Here is a 25668-nt window from a genome sequence, read left to right on the forward strand (position 1 = left end):
TAAAACTAAGAAAGAGAACTACAGACCGATATCCCTCATGAACATCGATGCTAAAATACTCAATAAAATATTGGCTAATCGAATCCAAGAACATATCAGAAAAATCATCCACCATGATCAAGTAGGCTTCATCCCAGGGATGCAAGGATGGTTCAACATATGAAAAACCATCAATGTAATCCACCATATAAACAAACTGAAAAAGAAAAACCACATGATCATCTCACTAGATGCTGAAAAAGCCTTTGACAAAATCCAACATCCCTTCATGATAAAGATCTTGGAGAGAACAGGAATAACAGGAACATATCTAAACATGATAAACGTGATATACACCAAACCAATAGCCAACATCAAACTAAATGGAGAGAAACTCGAAGCGTTTCCTCTAAAATCAGGAACAAGACAAGGATGTCCACTCTCTCCATACCTCTTCAATATTGTATTTGAAGTTCTAGCTAGAGCAATAAGACAAGAACAGGGGATCAAAGGGATACAAATTGGAAAGGACGAAGTCAAACTTTCACTATTTGCAGATGACATGATAGTCTACATAAATGACCCGAAAAACTCTACCAGGAAACTCCTACAGCTCATAAACACCTTCAGCAAGGTAGCAGGATACAAATTTAACTCAAAAAAATCTGTAGCCCTACTGTACACAGATGATAAACTCAATGAGAAAGAAATCATGGAAACATCACCTTTCACAATATCCACAAGCAACATAAAATATCTGGGGGTAACACTAACCAAAAAAGTGAAAGACCTGTACAATAAGAACTTTGAGACTTTAAAGAAAGAAATTAAAGAAGATACCAGAAAGTGGAAAGATCTCCCATGCTCTTGGATAGGCAGAATTAACATAGTAAAAATGGTAATCCTACCAAAAGCAATCTACAGATTCAACGCAATCCCCATCAAAATACCAACACAGTTTTTCACAGACGTTGAAAGAACAATACTCAACTTTATATGGAAAAATAAAAAACCCAGGATAGCCAAAACAAATCTTTACAATAAAAGATCTGGAGGCATCACCATCCCTGACTTCAAGCTCTACTATAGAGCCATAGTTCTGAAAACAGCTTGGTATTGGCACAAGAATAGACAGATAGACCAATGGAATCGAATTGAAGACCCAGATATTAACCCACGCACCTATGAACACCTTATTTTTGACAAAGGTGCTAAATCCATACAATGGAAAAAAGATAGCATCTTCAACAAATGGTGCTGGCACAATTGGATTCGGACATGCAGAAAATTGCAGATTGATCCATACCTGTCACCATGCATGAAACTTAAGTGCAAATGGATCAAAGATCTCTCCATAAATGCAGTCACACTGAATCTTCCAGAAGAGAAAGTGGGAATAACCCTTGAACAAATTGGCACAGGAGAACAATTCCTGAACATCACGCCAGAAGCACAGACACTGAGGTCTGCAATCAATAAATGGGACCTCCTGAAACTGAGAAGCTTCTGTAAGGCAAAGGACACAGTCAGTAAGACAAAACGACCACCCACAGAATGGGAAAAGATCTTCACCAGCCCCACATCTGACAGAGGACTGATTTCCAAAATATACAAGGAGCTCAAGAAGCTAGCCACCAAAACACCATACAATGAAATTAAAAAGTGGGGTGCAGAACTAAACAGAGATTTTTCAACAGAGGAATCTGAAATGGCTGAAAGACACTTAAGAAAGTGCTCAAAATCCTTGGCCATCAGAGAAATGCAACTCAAAACAACTCTGAGATACCACCTCACACCTGTCAGAATGGCTAAAATCAAAATTACCAATGACAACCTATGCTGGAGAGGATGTGGAGAAGAAGGAACACTCCTTCATTGCTGGTGGGAGTGTGAACTTGTAAGACCACTTTGGAAATCAGTATTGCGGTTGCTCAGAAAAATGGGAATCAATCTACCTCAAGATACAGCCATTCCTCTCTTGGGTATATACCCAAATACTGCATGTCCATACAACAAGGACATATGTTCAACCATGTTCATTGCAGCATTGTTTGTAATAGCCAGAACCTGGAAGCAACCTAGATGCCCCTTAACTGAAGCATGGAAAGAGAAAATGTGGTACATTTATACAATGGAGTACTACTCAGCAGAAAAATGCAATAGAATCTTGAAATTCACAGGCAAATGGATGGAACTAGAAGAAACCATCCTGAGTGCGGTAACCCAATCAGAAAAAGACAAACATGGTATGTACTCACTCATGTATGATTTTTAGACATAGAGCACAGGTTTACCAGCCTATAATCCTCTTCACCAAAGAAACTAGAAATCATGAATGACTCTAAGGGATAAATGGACCCCAGGAATGGGAAGTGGCATGAACTCCCGAGCTAATTGAGAGCATGAGGGTAGGGGAGTGGGTGCTGCCACAATAAGAGCACAAGAAGAAGAGTAGAGGAGAAGAAATGGAGGAGCAGATATATTGAGTTGGGGGAAGAATAGAGGAGAGAGAGCAGGATGAGAGATACCATATCAGAGGGAGCCACTATAGGTCCGAGAAGAGATCTGGAACTAGGAAGATCTCCAGAGACCTACAAGGATGACACGATCTGACAGTCCGGGCAGTGGAGGAGAGGATGGCCTAGAAGCCCTTCCCCTAGAATGAGATTGATGACTACTCTCTATGCTATCCTAGAGTCCTCATCCAGTGGCTGATGGAAGCAGAGACAGACATCCACAGAAATACACTGAGCTGAAATCTGGAACCTAGTTGAAGAGAGGGAGGAATGAAGAACGAAGGGGTCTGTACCAGGTTGGAGAAACCCACAGAAACAGTTGGCCTGAAAAAGGGAAAGCATATCGACCCCAGACGCTCTTTGGGAGGCCAGTACGGGACTAATCCAGCCCCCTGATCATGGATGCCAATGGGGAGGCCCCTGCACTCCTGGGAGCCTCCAGAGGTGGACTGGTGTTTTGCCCTGGTGTGTGTGTGGGACTTCGAGAGCCCATCCCACTTGAAGGGATGTGCTCTGTCTCTGAACACATGGGGAGGGGCCTAGGCCCAGCACAGGAAGATTTGGTGGACTTGGTGGAGCCCCGATTGGGGGCCCAACCCTGCCTCGGGAGTGGTGGGTGGATGGGGTGGGGGGTAGGTTGGAGGTGGGGGAGAAGGAATGGGGGTGAGGGGAGGGAGAGGGAGAGGGGAATTACATGTGAAACAAGCCTGTTCCCTAACTTGAATTAATAATAATAATAATAATAATAATAATAATAATAATAATAATAGAAAAAAATAATATAAACATGGATTTGTTTTTATTGTACACCTTTAGGTACGTAAAAGCTATTAGAAACATTCTAACTAAAGGCCAAGCACAGTGGAACAGGCCTATAATCCTACCAACTGGGAGGTAGAGGCCAGGGGATCAGTACTTCGAAGTCAGCATCATTTATATAGAGGTTTGGAGGTCAGCCTGGGTTACATGAGAACCTGTCTCAAAAAGACAACAAACCGGGCTGGTGAGATGGCTCAGTGGGTAAAGGTGTTTGCCACCATGCCTAATAACCTGAGTTTGATCCCTAGGATCCACAGAGTGGAAGGAAGGAGATGGGGCTGGAGTGATGGCTCAATGGTAAAGAGCATTGGCTGCCCTTCCAGAGGAACCAGGTTCAATTCCCAGCACCCACATGGCAGCTCATAATGTCTGTAACTCCAATACTAGGGGATCCCACACCTTCTTCAAGCTTCCTCAGGCACTGCATATAAGTGGTGCGTGGACATACAAGCAAAACACTGTACACATAAAAAATTAAAAAAACCAAAAATCAAGCAACAGAAAAACAACAGAACTACCATCATAAAACATTCCAAGAAAAGCATAGAATGAAGAATCCCAGAATCGGTCGGGCATTGGTGGTGCAAGCCTTTAATCCCAGCACTCGGGAGGCAGAGGCAGGTGGATCTCTGTGAGTTCAAGACCAGCCTGGTCTACAGAGTGAGTTCTAGGACAGGCTCCAAAACAATACAGAGAAACCCTGTCTCCCCCCAAAAAAATCCTAGAACCAAGAGCTAGGTATGGTATCAAATGCCTATAATCAAATGCCTGTACTTGGAAGGTAGAAACAGGAGGTTTAGAAATTTAAGGCCAGCCTCTGCTACAGAAGGAGTCCAAGGCCAGCCTATGCTACCCTATTAACTGTTCTACCCTAGTAAGTTTGGAACCAGATTGGCCCACCTCAAAACAAAAACTCAACACAGTAAAACAACAAAACAGAATCCTACTAGTTACAGACAACTTGTGGTTCCACATAACACTCTCCTGCGCCTATCTCTCTAATATATCTGGTGTCTGTGCATGTGTGATGGCTAATCTTGGTTGTCAACTTGACTACATCTGAAATCAACTAAAACCCAAGCTGTTAGGCACTCTTGTGAGGAATTTTATTAATCAGATTATTTGAAGCAGGAAGAGCCACCCCAAATCTGACAGCCCACACATAAAAGGACACAGGAGGAAACCTTGCTTTTTGCCTGCTCGCTCTCACTCTCTTTATGGAAAATTTATCTAGCCTATTGTTGAAGCTGGTGTTAAATCCTACTTCTTCAGGGTTCCAATGTATACTGAGGACCAGTAGCATATCCAGGAACCTTCTAGGACTGCAGCACCAGACAGGGACTTCAGAGATATCCAGCCTCATGGACTGGACAACTAACAGATTCTCAGCTTTCTGTTGTAAGACAGCTGTTGGCCTATCTGAACCACATCTTGAGAGCCATTCTAATAAATCTACTTTTAATATGTATATTCATTATGTCAGTTCTGTGCCTTTAGAGAATCCTGACTAGTACAGCAGGTAAGATTTCACATAAATAAAAAGGTAGGCAGTTTATACATTGTGATAAGCTAGCACTGTTTTTTAAAGAGCTTGCTTGATACATAAGGAATTTTCACTTTACAAAACATTATTTTTTCTTTTTTTCGGAGACAGGGGTTCTCTCTGTAGTTTTGGAGTCTGTCATAGCACTTACTCTGTAGCCCAGGCTGGCCTCTGCCTGGAATTAAAGGTTCGTACCACCACCCAGCTTGTCGTATTTTGTAAAAAGTTTTTATGTGTATAGGTGTTTTATCAATGTCTATGTCTGTGCACCACATGCATGCCTGGTGACTGCAGAGGTCAGAAGAGGGTGTATGATCCTGAGACTTGGAGTTAATGATTGTTGTGAGCAGCCATATAGGTGCTGGGAATCAAATTAGGTCCTCTGAAAGAGCATCTAGTGTTCTTAACTACTTAGCCAACTCTTCAGTCCCAGAGTTTTGTTTTAAAGACAATTTCCTATAGCAAAGGCTAACCTTAAATTCTCCATCTACTGGAGGATAACCTTGAACTCCTGATTCTCCTGCCTCAACCTCCTGACTATTGGGATGACAAGTATGAAAGCTGACTTTCCTTTTTCATTCAAGGTCATGAACAACTTTCTAACTCTAAGGGCCAAATCAAATGAATGCTAACCTACCATAGCTTATGAAACCAGACCCATTTCCACAGTCATTTAAATACTTTCTAACTTGTTGGAAAGAATTCTGAAAGCCAGGTATAATGGCACACATCTGTCATACCAGCACTTGAGAGGCTAAAGCTGGAGGATTGCCTAGAGTTTGAGACCAGCCTGGGCTACATACTGAGTTCCAGAATAAGACCCTATGTTTAAAAAAAGGAGAGTTTTATTCCTCTGTAAAGTGATCTTTAAATTTTTAAAATTTATTATCATTATTGTGTGTGTTGGGGGGGAGGTAGACGCACACCTATGACACAGCTTGTACAAAGAAGTGAGAGGACAACTTTGTTGATTTGGTTCTCTCTCCCATCTTTTATGTGGGTCCAAGGGACTGGACTCAGGTCACTAGGCTTGTGAGACAAGAGTTTTCTTTACCCACTGAGCCATCTTGCTGGCCCATAAAATGATATCTTTTGAAGAAACTCCAGTAAGTGGAGTTTCTGGTTCATGAGTACACATATTTCAATGACTATTACCCAGGCTTTTCTGTGGAGACGGTATAAAACAAGGAAGACTCACAAATTTTTACCAGATAAAAACCCAGTAGAGGTGGGGTGCTGGTGCTGTAGCTCAGTGATAATAGAGCACATGAATAAAGTCCATAGTATACCAGGCCCTGAATTCAATTCCTAGTGACAAAAAGGGGTGAGAGTAGGTTAAAGAGGATTGTCCAATGAGATAGCTCAGAGATCCCTGGGACCAACATGGTAGGAGAAAACCAACTCTCTGCATGTTATACTGTGATCTCCACATGTGCTGTGATGTGTGTACACATACACACACAGACACACAATAAATAAATAAATAAATAAATAAATGCTACCGAATTTTTTACAAAAAGAAAAAAGTAGGTTAAAAACAAAGATGAGGGCTGGAGAGATGGCTCAACAGTTGAGAGCACTGACTGTTCTTCCAGAGGTCCTGAGTTCAATTCCCAGCAACCACATGGTGGCTCACAACCACCTTGAATGAGATCTGGTCCCCTCTGCTGGCATGCAGGCATAAAGATGTATACATAATAAATAAATAAAATCTTTAAAAAAATAAAAACAAAGATGAGCCTTGAATCCCAGCACTCTGGAGGCGTGGACAGGTAGATATCTAAGTTCTGAGCAAGCTGGAGCTATGTTTTAAGACCTTGTCTCGAAAATAAAGAAAGGTGATAGGGGAAGTGCTGGAGAGTTGGTTCAGCAGTTACGAACACTGGCTGTTCTTCCAGAGGACCTGGGTTTGAGTCCCAGCTCCCATATAGAGGTTCATAATTACCTGCAACTTCAGATCCAGGGGATCTTATACTTTCTTCTGGCTTCTAATGGCACCAGGCATACATGTGGTATATAGACATATATGCAAGCATGTAATACCCATACAGATAAAAATAAGCAAAAGAGAAAACTATTGACACAGTGAAAATATGGATTAATGAAGTCATGTTCCATACACTGAGCTTTGATCAAGCTGGCCTTTGCTCTCTGAGAGAACACATAAGTAAGCATAACATTAGAATCTCACCCCCTCGGTATACAATAGGGATAAAAGAACTAGCTACACAGTAGTCATGCTGGGAGCTTCAAAATGTAAAGAGTGTGGGGAAGTGCTTTCTGAAACTGTCCTCTGCAACATCACTGTTGGCTGGTATGGTTACATTTTCTGAAGTCCTAAGATAAAGTTTTGTGGGCCAGCAAATGGGATTCTGTCTATATTAATGTCAATTACCAACAAACATATGTAGGTAAAGAGACAACATGGAATGTAATCATTTCATTCACAAGAACTGCATTGCTTTCTCATATAAAAGAATCTCTTCCTTTTTTGGAACAGCCTCATTATACAGCCCAGCCTAACCTCAAACTGGTGAAAATCTTCCTGCATCAGTATCCCAAGTACTAGGGTTACAGGTAAGAGCCTCTATCTTTTTAAGGCTGAAACAATGATTTGGCATAATAGGCTATACTTTAATGTGAAAAAAGAAAGAAAAGTATAAGCTAACTCAAAGTTTAAAAACAAAAAAAGAAACTCAGGCCCGGTGGCCTTTAATCCCAGCACTTGGGAAGCAGAGACAGATGGATCTCTTTATCTCTGTGACTATGAGGCCAGCCTGGTCTACAAAGCCAGTTCCAGGGCAGCCAGGGCTATGCAGGGAAACACTGTCTTGAAAAAACAAAAACAGAAAGTCATGGGTCAATTAAAAAATGTCACAGGGCCCCACCCCTGCCTGGAGATCTAAAAACATTTTCTCTAGTGGTATAGTCATTGGTAAGTTGGTCATGTTCCTATAAATAGCTTCACACCCATGCCCCTGTAAACAATCCTAATGAAACTCACTGAGTCAACAAGAACAAAGGCTGGGGATGTAGCTGGGTGCTAAAGTACTTATCTAGTATGCCTGACTCAGTACTGCAAAAAACAAAACAAAACAAAACAAAACAAAACAATTCAGGAAGTTACTAAAAATCATGAAAGTTAACATGTATGTTCTTAAACTTTCAAACATGTTTTTATAGACTGTAAAAGAAAGGACATAGTGGTACATGCCTTTAATCCCAGCACTTGGGAAGGCAGAGGCAGGTGGGTCTCTGTGAATTTGAGACCAGCCTGGTCTACACAGTAAGTTCTAGGTCATCCAGAGTTATATAGTGAGACCCTGTCTCAAACCAAACCAAACCAAACCAACCAACCAAAACTGTAAAAGCCTGACATGGTGATACACATTTGTAACCTCAGTAATAGGGAAGCTCAAGTAGGAAGACAGTTGTAGGGCTGGCTTATGCTACATAATGAGTTCAAGGCAAGCCTACTACATAGCAAACAAACAAAACAACAAACAAAAAACCCTCAAACCCAAACAAGAGCATGTAAAAATTGAATTCAGGCAGGTAGCGGTGGTACACATCTTTAATCCCAGCACCTGGGAATCAGAGGCAGGTAGACCTCTTTGAGTTCAAGGCCAGACTAGTCTACAGAGTGAGTTTCAGGGCAGTCAGAGTTACACAGAGGAACCCTGTCTCAGGGAAATAAAAAGAAAAATAATTCAGCTAAAGGGAAAATCCTGTGAACAGAGATGTACTATGACAAGAGAAAAATGCTACCTACACAGGATATTTATAGGGTACTCACAGCTGATAGAGCCAAAATCTGTTGTTGAATTGTTTCTTCATCATGGCTATCAACCCATGGTGGCACAGCTGCTTCTATACAGGAGAAAAAAAGGTTATTGGGGCTAGACAGATGGCTCAGTGGTTAAGAGCACTTCCTGCTATTGCAGAGAACCTGGATTTAGTTCCCAGAACCCACATGGCAGTTAACAACTGCCTATTAATTCCAGGGGATCTGACACCCTCTTCTGGCTTCTGCAGGCACTACATGGTTACAACAGTTATACTGTAATCTGCCATTTCCAAAAAAAAAATAAAAAACAAACCAAGAATAGTAATTTACCAACAAGCTCTGAACATGATTATTCACTGTAATACCTAGATTTAATTTGTAAGCTTTATGTATGTATGTATTTGGTCAACAAACACTCTACTTGAATGATACAGTACAGATATCTGATAATAATTTAATCAGGGGGTTGGGGAGGAGAGGAGGGAGAGGGAGAAGGGATTGAAATGTGAAGCAGGCTTATTTCTAATTTGAACTAATAAAAATAATTTAATCAGTTATTCAAAATCAGTATCACTGGGCCCACAAAATGGCTCAATGGGTAAAGGTGCTTACCTAGAAGACTGAAGACCTGAATTCACTGCCTAGGACAACATGGTGGAAGAGTCCTTTGACCTCCGTATGTGCAAAGGGGCACACATGAATGTATATACATGCATACATACTCAAACAGTAGGGGAGAAACACATTGTGGATCCCTGAACATGTTATTTCAAGAAGGACAAAATAGGGGACTAGAGAGAGGGCTCAGTGGTCGGAAGCACTGACTGCTCTTCCAGAGGACCAAGGTTCAATTTCCAGCACCCACATGGCAGCTCACAACTGTCTGTAACTCCAGTTCCATTGTCACACGGATACACATGCAGGCAAAACACCAATGCAAATGAAATAAAAATATTTTTTAAAAAAGACAAAATATTAGAGCCAGGTGGTGGTGGCGCACGCCTTTAATCCCAGCACTCGGGAGGCAGAGGCAGGCGGATCTCTGTGAATTTGAGACCAGCCTGGTCTACAAGAGCTAGTTCCAGGGCAGCCTCCAAAGGCACAGAGAAACCCTGTCTCGAACCCCGCCCCCCCCAAAAAAGACAAAATATTAGAATATACAATACTATTCTAATCATGAGGAAATATCAGACAAATATATAATATACAACATATGCTCAAATATACAAAAGTAGATTAAGAAGGGAACACCCCACCCTCAACATTTGGAGGTGCAGTCAGGAAGACCAGAAATTCGAGACAACCTCAACTACATAGCAAATATGAGGTCAGCCAGGACTGTCTAAGACCCTGTCTCAAAAAGAAAGACAAAGGGGTCTGGAGAGATGGCTCAGAGGTTGAGAGCACTGCCTGCTCTTCCAGGGGTTCAATTCCCAGCAACCACATGGCAGCTCACAACCATCTGTAATGAGATGTGGTGCCCTCTTCTGGTGTGCAGGCATACATGCAGACAGAACACTGTATACATAATAAATAAATAAATCTGAAAAAAAAGAAAAAGCATGCCTGTTTAAAAAAAAAGAAAGACAAAGGTTGTTAGAAAAATCCAGACTAAATAAGGCTAAGAGAAATGACAGAATATAATAAATATCATATCTCAACTAGTTTTTGGACTTAACTAGATTCCAGGTGGGGGCAGGGGGTCAACTAGCAAAATGAATAGGTATTAGATTTGTGTATTATGTCTCTAGGAATGGTGGTGCATGCCTGTAATCTTGGCACTTGGGAAGCAGAGGCAAATAATTGCTTCAAATTCTAGGCAGCCTGGGCTTCAGAGTAAGATGCTGTTTTTTTTTTTTTTAAAAAAGAGCTGGGCATGGTGATCTACTTTAATCCTAGCACTTGGGAGATATGCAGGTAGTACTCTGTGCAGAACTCTGTAGGGCAAGCTGGGTTTAGAGGTGGATTTGGCTTTTTTCCTCTAAAATCCAAGCACATTATTTAACTAAACTTTAGTGTTTCTGTATTGTATCAAGAAGCCAACTGATGTAATACAGAATAAAAGAAGAATTTGGGGACTGTCTTTGTCTTTTCTTGGATCTTTCTCTCAAGGTGTACACCCTCTCATAATTGTTATGCTCTCATGGTTGCATTCCCCAGCATGTGTACATGCACAAGCAAACATTTCTCTGCTAACTGTTTATGTTTGAGTCCCACACAGCAAATGAAGACCTGCCTGACAGCAATCCCTGGACACTCTGGAAAGAAAATGGGCCACACCTCCTCGACTGCACTGGATCCAATTTGCTCCATTTCAACTGACACTCCGGCCAGAGGTTCGGGTACTGACTTCAATCAAGTTGAGGATTTCAAGCGAGATCTTCAATCAAGTGAATCCCATCTCACATGGACTGGATACTAACATTTTCTTCCTACAGGACCCCACATGACTATCATCATCCCATTTCAGCAGGAAGTAAACTCGGAGGATGCTACGCCCCCTTTCCCCATTGTTGTCACTTAGGATAGTGTATATACCTAGTTAGGGATAGCTTCCTATTGTTTATGGTTGGGATTGGAAGGAGGTGTTCAGGCTTGGACACCTCTTTCAGATGACTTTAGGGTTTAGTTAAAATAGATAGTTAGGATGTGACATAAGCAGATTGTTGTATCTTCTTATATTTTACCTTTATGATTGTTAATTTTGGATACTTTAAACTGTTAAGTTTTAATCCTCTTTTAGACTAAAAGGGGAATTGTAGGGGAAGCTGTAGCCACGCCTACTTAGGGGCTGGCTACAAGTGTGCCTGACCACGCTTGTGAGGGCGTGGTCAGGGGACGTAGGATGACTGCGTTTTCGCTTTCAGTTTCTCTTTTGGGCTTGCATACAGACTGCTGCCACGGCGGCTGGCTAGGTCACTCTGTAAGTAAGGCTTTTCCCTATTAAATACCCTTATATTTCTACCTGACTCCGTATTGGTAATTTCCCACTATATAGAACTCCATCAATTCAAGCCAGTGACACACAGTACAACTCTGTCTCAAAAAAATTAATAAAAAGCTAGAGAGATGGCTCAGTGGTTTAGATTTCATGACAAAGGGTAAAGAGCACTTGCTACTCTTTCAGAAGGATTCCGGTTCTATTTCCAGCACATATGTAGTGGTTTACGAACTGGAAATCTGATACTTTCTTGTGACTCCCCCTCAGGTCTCATACTGCTCTTGCAGAGGCCCCAAAGTTCCGTTCCTAGCATCCATTGTCAGGTGGCTCACATCCACCTACAACTCCAGCTCCAAGGGACATGCCCCTATCACACATAGGCTCACACCTTTAGTCCCAGCACTCGGGAGGCAGAGGCAGGCGGATCTCTGTGAGTTCAAGGCCAGCCTGGTCTATGAAGCGAGTGTCAGGATAGGTTCCAAAGCTACACAGAGAAACCCTGTCTTGAAAACCCCCAAAAAAAAACGAAACAAAAAAAACAATAAAAATAAATAGAAAGGGTTATTGAGATGGCTCAGATGTTAAAGGCACTTGCTGCGAACCTGACACCATGAGTTCAATCTTTGGGACCCACATGATAGAAAGATAGAATCCACTCCTGGAAGTTGTCCTTTGTTACATACAGGCCAGAAGTAAATAAAAGTCATGAGAGAGAGAGAGAGAGAGAGAGAGAGAGAGAGAGAGAGAGAGAGAGAGAGAGAGAGAGAGAGAGAATAGGATCACAGCAAAAAACAAATTAGAGGCAATAAATGATAGGGCTGGAATCAACTGTCAATGAATAGTTAGAAGCTGAATGCTGAGGATACCAAAATGACATACACCTAGCTAGATATGATTAGGAAGGGAATCCAGGACTCCATTCAAATATCCATTTGCTGCTTTTTATAGTAGATTATAACTGCATTAACCCCAACACATGTTAGATCCAAAGCAATCCATTCCAGAGTAAAGAGGCAGTTGCAGATTTGCCTCAGACTCAGGATGAAGAGATGGTCAGAGTTAGTGTTAGGCTGGGGATATAGTAGCTCAGTTAGTAGAGTGCTTGCTTAGCACACATGAGATCCTAAGTGCCATTCCCAGCACTATACAAACCTGGTATTGTGATGTATATCTATAATGCCACCACTTGGGAGGCAGAAGGAGGAGGGATGGAATTCAAGGTCTTTGTTGACTATACATCAAGTTAGAGATCAGCCTTGGCTTTGTGAAGGCCCATCTCAAAAATAAAAACAAATGAAAAACAGTTGGTACCAATATCTGGGCCTGAATTTTTCAAAGATCTGTCAAAATTGGGATCCTTATCTGCAATGCAGAGCCTAGAAGTCTTACCCCTTCCATAGTTGTTGCCCTAGCTAAGATGAAAGAAGAATCTGACAACATAGGCTATTTTTGCTGGTGTTAGTGTTTTATTTATTGATTGATTTTTGAGACAGTGTTTCATATAGCCCAGGTTGGCCTTCAACTCACTATGTAGTTGAGGTTGGCTTAAACTCTTCATCTTTCTACCTTTCCTCTCAAATGCTGGAGTTACAGGTTCTATCTAGGTTTTTATTTACTTTGATTTTGTTTTTAGACCAGGTTTTTCAAATCTAGCTGGTCTCAAACTCCTGGCAATCCTTTTACCTTAGCCTCTTGGGTACTGGAATCACAGGTGTGCACTACTAGGCCTGGCTTGGCTTTGGTCTTTTTGAATGACCCTCTTCTCTATCACGTTCAGTAAAAGACTGAAGTGTGTGTGTGTGTTTGTATTTTTCTGTTTTGAGATACAGTCTCTCTACATAGACCTGCGTGTTCTGGAACTCACTGTGTAGACGAGACTGGCCTCAAACTCTCAGTGATCAAACTTTCTCTGATTCCCAAGTGCTGGATAAAAGGCATGCACTACCACATTCAACTATTTTTTAATTTAAAAAGTTTTTTTTTTCATTTTGTAGCCCAGGCCTGGATTTACTATGTAGCTCAGGCTGGGAGTACAGCCTCAAACTCACAGCAATCCTTCTGCTTTAGCTTCCCAAGTGCTGGGATTACAGGTGTGAGACACTATGGCTGGCTGTACAAAATTTTTTGGTGCTGGAGATCTAACCCAGGGAGGGCCTTGTATATATTATGCACATGCTCTATCACTGGATTCCATCCCAGTCTTATACATTTTTGTATTCCTAGAGCCTTAGTATATATAGGTCTAGCACATGATAAATGCTCAATAAAACTTGGTAGGGAAGCTGCGGATGTAGCTCAGCAGCAGTGCTTGCCTAGCATGTGCAAGGACCTGGGGTTGAACCCCAGGACCACAAACCAACACACACACACACACACACCTTGGCTGAGAAACTAAGACAAACATATCATACCTGATTTCTTTGTGTGCTGTTCTTCAACAAATTTTTTCTGTTCTTTTTGAAAATCCCCTATAATGGTCTGTTAGAAAAAAACATGAAAAGTCAAATTACTTTGAAAGTTTACTATTAGGTAAGAATAACAGTCAAGCTACATGTGTACATATATGAAATTGTCCAAGAATCAAGAAAAGATATTCTAAAAAATTCCATCAGCATATTATATTTTACTTGAGTTAAGGAGGTGATTACACTAGCTACTTGACAACTTTCGTAAAGTCCTCCTTTTACAAGTCTTCTAAATGTACCTTATCAATGATGCCATCTATTTTCCCTTCTTCCACAGATTTCCTTATTGTCTGAGCTGTTTCAGCAACAGACTCAGTTATCTTCTTCGTGGCAGCACTCGCAAAGTTAAACAAATAACCTGTAATGAACAAAAAGGGTCTGTGTTTCATCTAAGTACAATGGTTATCATACCTTCCCATCAGTATCTGCAGGGATATTCAAGGACCTTCTTGGATACCAAAATCAAATCTGTATACATTCAGGTCCCTTTGGTAATAATGGCACAACACAGAACCTATGAATATTCCCCCATACAGTATTGTGTATGTTAAATCACCTTTACTGGGATCCAATCTCATGCCCTCATGGTTGCATAGCTCTTAACCACTGAACCATATCTTCCAGTACCTACACTGTCAATTTAATCTAAGGAAAACTATTTCAAAACTGGCATACTGGCTGGGTATGGTGGTACATGCCTTTAACCCTAGCATGTGGGAGGCAGAGGCAGATGGATCCCTGTGAGTTCAAGACTAGCTTGTTCTCTACATAGCCAGTTTTAGGCCAGCCAGGGATATATATTGAGACCGCTACCCAGTCCCCCCACAAAAAAATAGTAGTGGGCTAGGGGCTAGATGGTTCAGTGGGTAAAGATACTTGTCAACAAGCACAATTACCCCCCTCCCACATAGTTGAAGTAGAAAGCCAACTCCTAAAAGTTGTCCCCCAACTTGCATCATGGCACACATGTACCCACGCATGCAAACAAGGAAATTATCAAAGCAGACATAAATATGGCATTTAAGGAAGGAGGCTAGAATAGGAAGGTAAAAAACATGCAAAAACATGAAAACCAAAAAAAAAAAAAAAATCCCCCACAAACCAAAAAACACGAAAACCCTTAACAAATTAACATTCTTACACAGAGGTAGGTTAATTTTTCAAAGATACTTCACTTAATTTTAGAATCCTGGGAATTGTCAGGCGTTGGTGGTGCACACCTTTAATCCCAGCACTTGGAAGGCAGAGGCAGGTGGATCTCTGTGTGTTCGAGACCAGCCTGTCTACAAGAGCTAGTTCCAGAACAGCCTCCAAAGCCACAGAGAAACCCTGTCTCGAAAAACCAAAAAAAAAAAAAAAAAAAAAATGCTGGGAATCTTAAGTATTAGAAGGGTGCTTAGAAGTGACCATATTCTCTTTCGATGGTGGTGCATGCCTTTAATTCTAGCACTCAGGAGGCAGAGGTAGTCAAATCTCTGAGAATTCAAGGCCAGCCTGGTCTACAGAACTAGTTCCAAGACAGCCAAGGCTATGAAAAGAAGCTCTGTCTCAAAAAACAAGAAGTGACCAGATTCAACTTTATATCCAGGCAACTCACTTCCAGGACACAACTTTGAAAAGGCCAGAATTTATTACTATTACCCACATGAAGCTGAAAGCTTTTGCAAATCTCTTGCCATTTCTACCTCTCAGTTTTAAGTATCTCTCCACCCACAACAAAAAATCTGTTATTGCTGGGCATAATGGCACACATCTTTAATCCCACCACTTAGGAGACAGAGGCAGGCAGATTTCTATGATTTTGAGGCTGGCCTTGACTACATAGTGAGTTCCAGGACTGCCAGAACTACGTAGTGAGACCCTGTCTCTAAAACAAAAAACAAAACTATTATTATACATATGAGTACATGATATGTGTGGGGGTAGACACATGTGCCATGGTGGGCATGTTGGAGGCCAGAGGACAACTCTGTGGTGGCATTTCTCTCCTTCCATCTTTCTGTGGGTTAGGGGAATCAAAAGCAGGTATCAGACTTTCAGGGCCAGTGTCTATACCCACTGAGTCATCTTGGCCCCTAAATCTGTCCTTCCTCTTAGGAAACACAAATTTCTTTTTTTATTTTTACAAAATTATAATTTCACATGCCAATCCCTTCTCCCTCTCCTTCCTCCCCCCAAACCCCCACCAGCTCCCTCCCAGGAAACATGAATTTCTAATCTAAGCAATGTCCTTAAGTTTCTTCTTCAAACTAAAATTGCTAGTTGATAAGCTGTGGGATCCAAGCTCTTTCTGTAACTGGAACTATGCTATCAGAATTCAATTAGATATTTTACATCTAGATTGTTTTGAGACAGTTTTGCTATCTAGCTTAGGCTGGCCTGATATTCACTATGTAATCAGGCTGTTATTGAACTTTCAGCAATCTTTCTGCCACAGTATTCTGAGTTTTGGAGGATTCTCCATCCCTGCCCAGCTTAGACACTTGTTCTTCAAAACACTCTAATTTTCCTAGGTGCGTACTAGTTGTATGAATGACAAAGATATTTAGCACTCCTAGAATGATAGATACCTTCCTCATTAAGAGTATAGCAGCTGGTGAGACAGCTCAGTGGTTAAGAGCACTGGCTCCGCCAGGCGTTGGTGGCACATGCCTTTAATCCCAGCACTCAGGAGGCAGAGGCAGGCGGATCTCTGTTGAGTTTGGGCCAGCCTGGTCTCCAGGAGTGCCAGGATAGGCTCCAAAGCTACACAGAGAAACCCTGTCTCAAAAAACAAACAAACAAACAAACAAACAAACAAACGAGCACTGGCTCCTCCAGAGGACCTGGCTTTGATTCCCAACAGCTCACAACCACCTGTATTTCCATTTTCAGGGGATGTGATGTCCTCTTTTGGTATCTGTGGGCACCAGGCACACACATGGTACATAGACACATACACAGACAAAACCCCCATATACACAAAGAGTACAGAAGAAGATGATTTGGTTGACTTTCAAAACAACTAACCACTGAATAATAGATGTTGTTTGCTCCTTTGGAGACAGTGACCATAAGAAAGCCTAAGTTTATCAGGACGAAGGACTAAGGAGCAGGTGGTTTGGGGTGGAATGAAGGAAGAGAATGTAAAGTTGGGTGTTCACTATTGTAATGGTAACAGTAAGTGGCTTAAATGTATAAATAGGTCACTTCTAAACAGAAAGTACTTAGGATCCAATCTTGAAGGGAGGGATTCAACAAATGTTTGCTTAACAAATGGAGCTCTTAGTGGATTCCAGCAGAATTCAAACATCTAAAGAAACTACTTACTGGGAATCAGGTTTAGAAATACTTTATTTTTCAAAACACAGATGGGGCCAGACATGGTATAGCTAAATTTGCTATCTAGTGATTACTCTCATGAAGTAGAGGCAGGAGTTCAAGTCAGCCTCAGCTATGTAGAGAGTTTGAAGCTAGCCTTGGCATACACTCAAAAAACAAAAACCCCAAACCAAACCAAAACAACAAAACCCCACAAAGAAAGTACACAAATATATTTTTTAGCTGTATTTTTAGGGCCAACATGCAGAATTAAAACATCTAATAGTTTCTCTAGCCTCTCTAAAACGTTGTGTATAAACTAGAACTTTTACATAAAGTCACAAAAATTATAGGAGTGAGAGCTTTCATTTATTCTAAAACTTTAAATTCCCAAATAGGGAGGTGGGGGTTCCATCTAAACTCAGCCTACTCAACCATCAAGGGAACCTGGTAAAGAAAAAACAAAAACAAACCACCACCAACAAAGAGAACCTGGAGAACCTTGTGAGGAAAGATGGCAGGAAGCATGGCTCAGACACTTAGCATGTATGTGGCTCTAGGTTCTTCCATCTTGAAAAGAAATGTCAGGGAAAATGATGGTGCCCACTCAGGGAGTAGAAACAGGAGGATCAGGAGTTCTTTACAGATAATGCCTCACTAAGTAGTCAAGACCGGCCTTGAACTCACTTTGTAGCCCAGGCAGGCCTAGATCCAGTGATCCTCTTGCCTTAGCCTCTTAAATAGCATTACTGGCTTAGGCCTACCTTTTTTGTTTTATGAGACAAGGTCTCAGGTAGCCTTGGCTGGCTTGGAGCTCACTATAGCTGAGGCTGGTCTTGAACTCCTGATCTTCCTTTCTAAGAATTCCAAATGCTGGGGTTACAGGCCTGTGTCACCATATCAGGCTTTCATCCCACATTAATCTATCCCAACTACCTAGTATAACCTCTGCTCTTGTAAAATCTCCTCACATTCCTTGAATATTACAAGTTCATTCCTTTCCAATTTTCTACACTGAATATATTCTCTTTTCTGTTGATTTCATGGCATCACACTTAGTTTTATTTCCCTTATGCAGTCTTTGGGAGTCTTGGCTGAGATGATATACTGTTAAGATTTGATAGTGGGGCTGGAGAGATGGCTCAGCGGTTAAGAGCACTGGCTGTTCTTCCAGAGGTCCTGAGTTCAATTCCCAGCAACCACATGGTGGCTCACAACCACCCTGAATGAGATCTGGTGCCCTCTGCAGGCACAAGACTGTATACATAATCAATAAATAAAATCTTTAAAAAAAGAGTTGATAGTGTGGCTGTTTTCCCTGTCCCTGTAACTTACAGTCAAACTTTTTGAACAGCAGGACCTTTACTACTGAAGTCTGTGCTTCTGTTTTTTGGCACCCCAAATCCACTTGATAGGCCCTTAAAACTTTCTGAATTTAGTGGGTATGTGGTGGTGAGCTCCAGTAATCCCAAATAGGAGGGAGACAGAGGAAAGAATGGAGGGTTCAAGGCCATCCTTGGCCACATGGTGAGTTTGAAGCCAGCCATGGCTATATAACACACTGTCTCAAATACAACAAAAAGCCCTGCTAAATTTAGTATACATTTTGTTGCAATTTTTTATGTTTACTTCTGCTTAGGGCCCACTGCCCCAAAGTCACCTTCTTTGACTATTTAAGTCAAAGTCTCTCCAGAATTAGTTACTAGAGTAGGTGTTTATATTCTCAAAGACTACTTGTACTTTTTGTTCAACTTCAACTATAAACTTGGAAAGAGTATGGGCTTTGAAATCAGGTAGATGTTGTTTGGCTCAAATTCTACTTGTCCTGCTTACTATCAGTAAAATATTGGGTTTGTTCTCCCAACTAATTGGGGATGGTGAATAGATGAAACTCAGGTATTTATTGTCATCAAAGATCTAACACCGAAACTCGAATATTGCTTCTTTCCCACCTCAAGTAAAAAGGTTCTGCTGTATGAACCTGAGGGGAGGGGGAGACCGATCACGAAGCATCTCGGAAGCAGAGTTGGGAGGATCAAGGTCATCCTAGACTACAAGGCAGGCAAGTTCGAAACCATCCTGGGCTACATGAGACCATGTCTCAAAAAAGGAAAACACATACATGACTTAAGCTTGAGTAACTTATCAAGTTACCTGACACAATACCTTGTAGACCAAAGGCATTTTCCAAACTACTCTAGCTGGGACACGGAGGTGGAGATTCACGTGAAAGCTGGCAAGTTGAATAAACCGAACCGCTTGTCAAAACCCAGCGGCGCACTGCTCGCTTTACGGCGCCTGGGCTTGCCAAGTATACAAACTTCGCAGGAAAGCGACAAGTTCTTAGGCACGTCGAGGGCACGACAAGACTACCTGCTGAAGCTTAGGGGTCGCCCAGCTCCTCACCCAACCGTCGTCCCATGCCGCGGAGGACGGACCCCTCTCACACACCTGCAATCCCTCGTCCCCTCCCGGCCCGCCCTTGCGCCCCGGAGGGAACTCACTGCCAAGGCCTTTGGCCTGGTGGAGGAGCGCTGGGTCCTCCGTAGGCTGCTGCTCGACCTCGGTGGGCTCCGCCGGTGACTTGGAGTGCTCCTCAGGAGGTGCGTCTCCTGCCAACGGCTGGTCCGCGCCGGGCTGCTCTTCTTTCGCCGCCGCCCCCTCGGGCTGCTTCAGGCCCAACCAACTGCTCCAATCCCGGAACATCCCGCCCGCGGGGTCGCCGCCGCCACTGCCGCGGTCCCCTCACCCAAGAGCTCTGCAGCCGCTAACTGCCCTGCGACTGGACTTCACGGGTCTTTGAGGGAGACTGGCCGGAAGCCCGAGCGACACCTCAGCCGCCGGTCCGTCCTTACTGCGCTAACAATCCACCCTCTATGACTGTGCCAGCTGGCCGCGCATGCGTCACGTCCGGCTCAAGCTCCGCCCCCGCTCGCGACCCGGCGGGTTCGCGCGGAAAAGCGGCGAAAGGCCAAAGGGCTTTCCCCGCCGAACCCCGACCTGTCTCTGCGCTTTTACTCTTTCCCTGGCTTTAGGAGCGTTTGGGCGGCGTCTTTATTGGGCTTGTTCTGCCTGATTTCATTTTGTCATTGCCTTGACGTAACAAAGGCTCGCCTTTACAGGTCCAGCTGGACCGGGTTACACCCCCATCCCCGCCCCTTAGAAAAGGAAAAATCTCCTGAGCATAAGAAACCCCAGCTAGGGGTAGTAGCTCATACTTGCAGTCCCAGCATTTGTGAGCTGGAGAAAAAAGGATCAAGAGTTCAAGGCCAGCTTTAAGTACGTAGTGATTTAGGTCAATCTGAGCTACAGAAGACCTTATGTCAAAAGCATAACATTAAAGAAAAAAAACCTGGTGGTCGGTCGTTGGTAGCGCACGCCCTTAATCCCAGCACTCAGGAGGCAGAGGCAGGCGGATGGCTGTGAGTTCGAGGCCAGCCTGGTCTACAGAGCGATTTCCAGGACAACCTCCAAAACAATACAGAGAAACCCTGTCTTGAAAAACCAAAATAAATAAATAAATAAATAAATAAATAAATAAATAAAAATAAATAGCCGGGCATTGGTGGCGCACGCCTTTAATCCCAGCACTCCGGTGGATCTCTGTGAGTTCCAGGCCAGCCTGGTCTCGAGAGGGAGTGCCAGGATAGGCTCCAAAGCTACACAGAGAAACCCTGTCTCGGAAAACAAAAACAAACCAAACAAAGCCAAACAAAAACATTGCAAGCAAAAAGTTGGAATGGGATACTTGCAGATTAAAAATGGTTTACAGTGGGTAGGTGAGATAACTTAGCAGGTAAAGGTTCTTGCCACCAAGCTTGTGAACCTGAGTTTGATTCCTGGTACCTATGAGATAGAGTGAGAGAACTCACTCTTAAAGGTTGTCTGTCCTTTGACCTCCAAGCATGCTCTAAGGTTACCCGCACAATAGATACAATTTAAAAATATTTTGCACAATAGCTTAGAGAACTGAGACTGTTACTCAGAGGTATCATGGGAAAACAAATGCCCAACACATCAAAATGTACACATACACGTACACAAAGAGACTTAACTGAACATAGTGGAACACACCTGTACTCTCAGCACTCAGGAAGCTGAGGCAGGAGGAACCTGATTTCAACACCAGCCAGAACTACATAAGACCCTTTTCCAAAACACAAAAGTGATTGAAACAGAATATAAGACCCCGGTGGAATACATGGTTCATAGGTAAACGTGCCTTCCACTTGCCTTGACATGGTAGAAGAAAACTTACTCCTGTAAACTTGTCCTCTCATTGCCACACTTGTACCATAGTATGTATTGTGTTTGCCCGCACCCCCAAACACTAAGTAAAGTGTAATAAAGATTAAAAGAAAAGAAAAGGAAATACTTGGATACTTGTGCTTTCTTTTCTTTTGTTTTAAAGACAAGCTCTCAAGGGCTGGTGTGGTGAGACCTTTAATCCCAGCACTTGGGTGGCAGAGGCAGGCAGATGTCTGTGAGTTTGAGACTAGCCTTGTTTACTAGGACATAAGACAGACAGGGTTGCACAGTGAGTTTTTTTTTCTTCATTGTTATAGTGTTTTTTAAAGATAGGGTCTTAAGTTGCCCAGTCTGGCCTTGTCTTGAACTCTCTGCCATACTTACCAACCTCCCCCTTTGCTTTATTTGTTTTGTTTTTCAAGAAAGGGTTTCTCTGTGTAGTTCTGGTTGTCCTGGAAATCGCTCTGTAGACCAGACTGGCCTCGAACTCACAGATATCCACTACTTCTGTTTCCCGAGTGCTGGGATTAAAGATGTGCACCACCACCTCCAGGCTCCTCACCAAGCCTTTCTTATCTGGTTCTGGGAATTAGACTCAGTGCCTTCTTCATACTAAGTATGTATTCTACCAGCTGAGGTATAACCCACACTCCACAATTGTGCATTTTATTTGGATATTAATTCAGCAAACATATTTAAAGAGATTATGATACTTACGTAGATGGCAATTTGGACTTTAGGGAGCTGATGAGATTAAGGGATTGTGAGATTCTATTTAAATTGTAGTCAAAATTCAAAATTTACCATCAAACATTTTGAAGTCAGTAATTCAGTAGTATGAAGCATGCTCAAATTACTTTGCAACCAGTCTCCAGAATTTTTCATCTTGCAAGTTGAAATTCTTATACAATTTCTATTCTCTTCATGTAAGCTTCTACAAAACATCATTTTACTTAATCTCTATGGGCCTGCTTACTGTAGATACTTACATTTAAGGCTGGGATGCCGCCAATACTACAATAGTAGGTCTCTTGCCTAGCAGGAAGGAGGCCCTAGGTTCAAACCCCAGGCCATGAAGGAGGGGAAATTGGTATAATCATACAGTATTTGCCTTTCTTTCTTTCTTTCTTTCTTTCTTTCTTTCTTTCTTTCTTTCGTTCTTTCTTTCTTTGACACAGAGTTTCTCTGTGTAGCCTTGGCTGTCCTGGAACTTAATCTGTAGACCAGGCTGACCTCTAATTTAGAGATATGCCTTCCTCTGTCTCTTGAGTGCTGGCATTAAAGTCATGTGCCACCACTACCTTGCCTTTTTAAAATTGTGGTAATGGAATTATTATGTGGCTGTGAGTATAGGTTTTCAAAGAAGTTATTTTATTTTAGAGAGTCACATTGCAATATTGGAGGACAAAATGGAAATATGGTCAGAAATTGCTTCAAATTAATACCAGAAGAGCTAGAGATGGCTTAGTAGTTAAGAGCACTGGTTGCTCTTAAAAAACACCCAGGTTGGATTCCTAGGACTCATGTGGTAGCTCATGCTATCTGTAATTCCAGGCTCAAGGGATCTGACACCCTCTTCTGGACTCTACAGGTACCTGGCAGGTATATGGTGCACAGAAAGGCAGGTAAAACACACATATACATAGAAATACAATAAATCTTTAAAAAATTAGTACCAGTAATGGGGGAATGGTTGGGGATATAAATAAACAAGCCTGTCCTTGGGTTTGTAATTACTGATGCTGACTGACTTTAATTTTATATTTACATTTTTTTTCTGAGACAGGGTCTCACTATGTAGCTCTGGTTGTCCTGAAACTCATTGTATAGAGCAAGCTGACCTCAAACTCACAAAAATTCACCTGTCTCTGCCTCCCTAGTTGTTTGGATTAAAGGTGTGCACCATTATGCTTGGCTTATGATTACTTTTTTTTTAAAAGATTATTTATTTATTTATTATGCATTATATATTCTGCTTCCATGTATATCTGCACACCAGAAGAGGGCACCAGATCTCATAAAGGATGGTTGTGAGCCACCATATGGTTGCTGGGAATTGAACTCAGGACCACTGGAAAAGCAGTCCGTGCTCTTAACCTCTGAGCCATCTCTCCAGCCCTTATGTTTACTTTTTTATGTTCTTTTTTTTTTCTGTAACAATATGTCACACAAGGAAAACTAGCCGGGAATTGACAAACATATTTCTCAAGCTCAGAGTCTGGTCATTTGGTGTGGAATGATGCCCATGTGTGGGATAGCCCTTTTTACTGTGTGGATGTGTCATTATGATTGTGTTAATAAAGAAGCTGACTGCCCAGTATCTGGACAGGTAGAAGTTAGGTGAGACTTGCAAAAAAAAAAAAAAAAAAAAAAAGAGAGAGATCCAGAAGAAGGAGCGAAGCGGTCTCTCAATAGGGAGGAGACATGGAGACGATAAACTTGTACAGAAACAAGATATTGAGCCACATTGCAGAGTATAGATAAGAAATATGGGTTAATTTAAGTAGCAGGGCAGTGGTGGTGCACGACTTTAATAGCAACACTCAGGAGACAGAGGCACGCAGATCTCTGTGAGTTCAAGACCAGCCTAGTCTACAAGAGCTAGTTCCAGGGCAGCCTCCAAAGAAAGCCACAGAGAAACCCTGTCTTGAAAAACAAAAACACAAAACAAAAACAAACAAACAAACAAAAAAGAAATATGGGTTAATTTAAAATGTAGGAGTTAACTAGTAACATGCCTGAGCTATTGGCTGAGAATTTATAAGAATAAGTCTCAGTCTGGTTATTTGGGAGTGGCTATTGGGACACACAGAAACTCTGCCTACATATGGTGCCCAAACGTCTGGCACCTACATCCACATAAGACCTGAGAAAGCTTTAAAAAAGATACTAAGCACACAAAAATGGAGCCAAAAGTGACTTCCTGATAACTGTGTTTTCTTGGGTAGGCTCTATACTAGTGACAAATGGAGGTGCAGCTCCTTTAAGAGGCAGCTTTCTTGGCTCTGTGCTCCTGTCAAACATAAGCATGGCTCTTTTAAGAGACCCTGATACTGAACATTTAAATGGGGCTTATGAAAAGCAGGCAGTGCACTACTCAGTGACAATGTGGACTCAACAACTTCCTGGAGCTGGGGTGGAAAACCTAGCACCCGCTAGTACATCCACCATGAGGCTAAGATCTCAGGGAACCAAGTGGGGAGGAGCCCCCTGCCAATGCCATGCACCAATGCATACACTAAGCTAAGCCATGCTGGCAACTAACATGCCAGCATGTTAAACACATGTAAATACAGATCTAGATGAAAAAAAAAAACCTCTAAATGGGTTACAATGTCTTTAAAAATATACATAGGATTGGCAGGGAGAAGAGAAAAAGTATATACAGTCACAGATTAAAAAATAATTTAAAGTAAAATCCTTAAAAAAGAAATAAAGTAATAAAAATATGACAAGCCACATAAAGATGGGAAATACACAGTGAGTCTGGATTCTGTATGTTATTGTGTCATCATTATAGTTTTTGATTGCCAATGAAGGAATGACAGCTGCTAAGATATATTGGGTTGCGGCGTTGGTGGCACATGCCTTTAGTCCCAGCACTCGGGAGGCAGAGGCAGAGGCAGGCGGATCTCTGTGAGTTTGAGGCCAGCCTGGTCACTAGAGCGAGTGCCAGGATAGGCTCCAAAGCTACACAGAGAAACCCTGTCTCAAAAAACCAAAAAAAAAGATATATTGGGTTATGAAATCTGCTGGATTAAACCAACAAATCTATATATTTTAAAAATGCCTTGACTTATGATTTTATTTCCACAAGAAATGAGAGTCTGTGGATTCATTCCAAGTTGATATGGATCAGGTTTGATTGGGGAAGACCCCATCCCCTGAAAATCTTGGCAACAGACTTAAAGATATAAACCTACTGAAAGAATACAAAACATGTAACATATATATTACTAACTCAAACATAAAACAAAAAAAAACATCTTTGGCTAACTTGTGTATAACACAAGTCTATACTTACATTAATACATATATGTATGTTACCTTTAAAATTTTATGTATTTTTC

At 42.0% G+C, this 25668-nt stretch overlaps 1 protein-coding gene across 1 annotated transcript in view; it reads right to left on the reverse strand.

Annotated features, from left to right (window-relative positions):
- Nucleotides 1-20240, reverse strand: part of Syap1 (synapse associated protein 1) — a 40068-nt gene extending 19828 nt beyond the window's left edge. The window contains exons 1-4 of the mRNA XM_027432717.2: nucleotides 19855-20240; nucleotides 14290-14408; nucleotides 13997-14063; nucleotides 8654-8727 (exon numbers count right to left, since the gene is read on the reverse strand). Of these exons, the coding sequence (XP_027288518.1) occupies nucleotides 8654-8727; nucleotides 13997-14063; nucleotides 14290-14408; nucleotides 19855-20056 (462 nt within the window). The 5' untranslated portion in view covers nucleotides 20057-20240. The remainder of the gene's footprint in view (nucleotides 1-8653; nucleotides 8728-13996; nucleotides 14064-14289; nucleotides 14409-19854) is intronic.
- Between the last annotated feature and the right edge of the window lie 5428 nt (nucleotides 20241-25668).

This window comes from Cricetulus griseus, chromosome X, assembly GCF_003668045.3.
Source record: "Cricetulus griseus strain 17A/GY chromosome X, alternate assembly CriGri-PICRH-1.0, whole genome shotgun sequence".
NCBI lineage: Eukaryota > Metazoa > Chordata > Mammalia > Rodentia > Cricetidae > Cricetulus > Cricetulus griseus.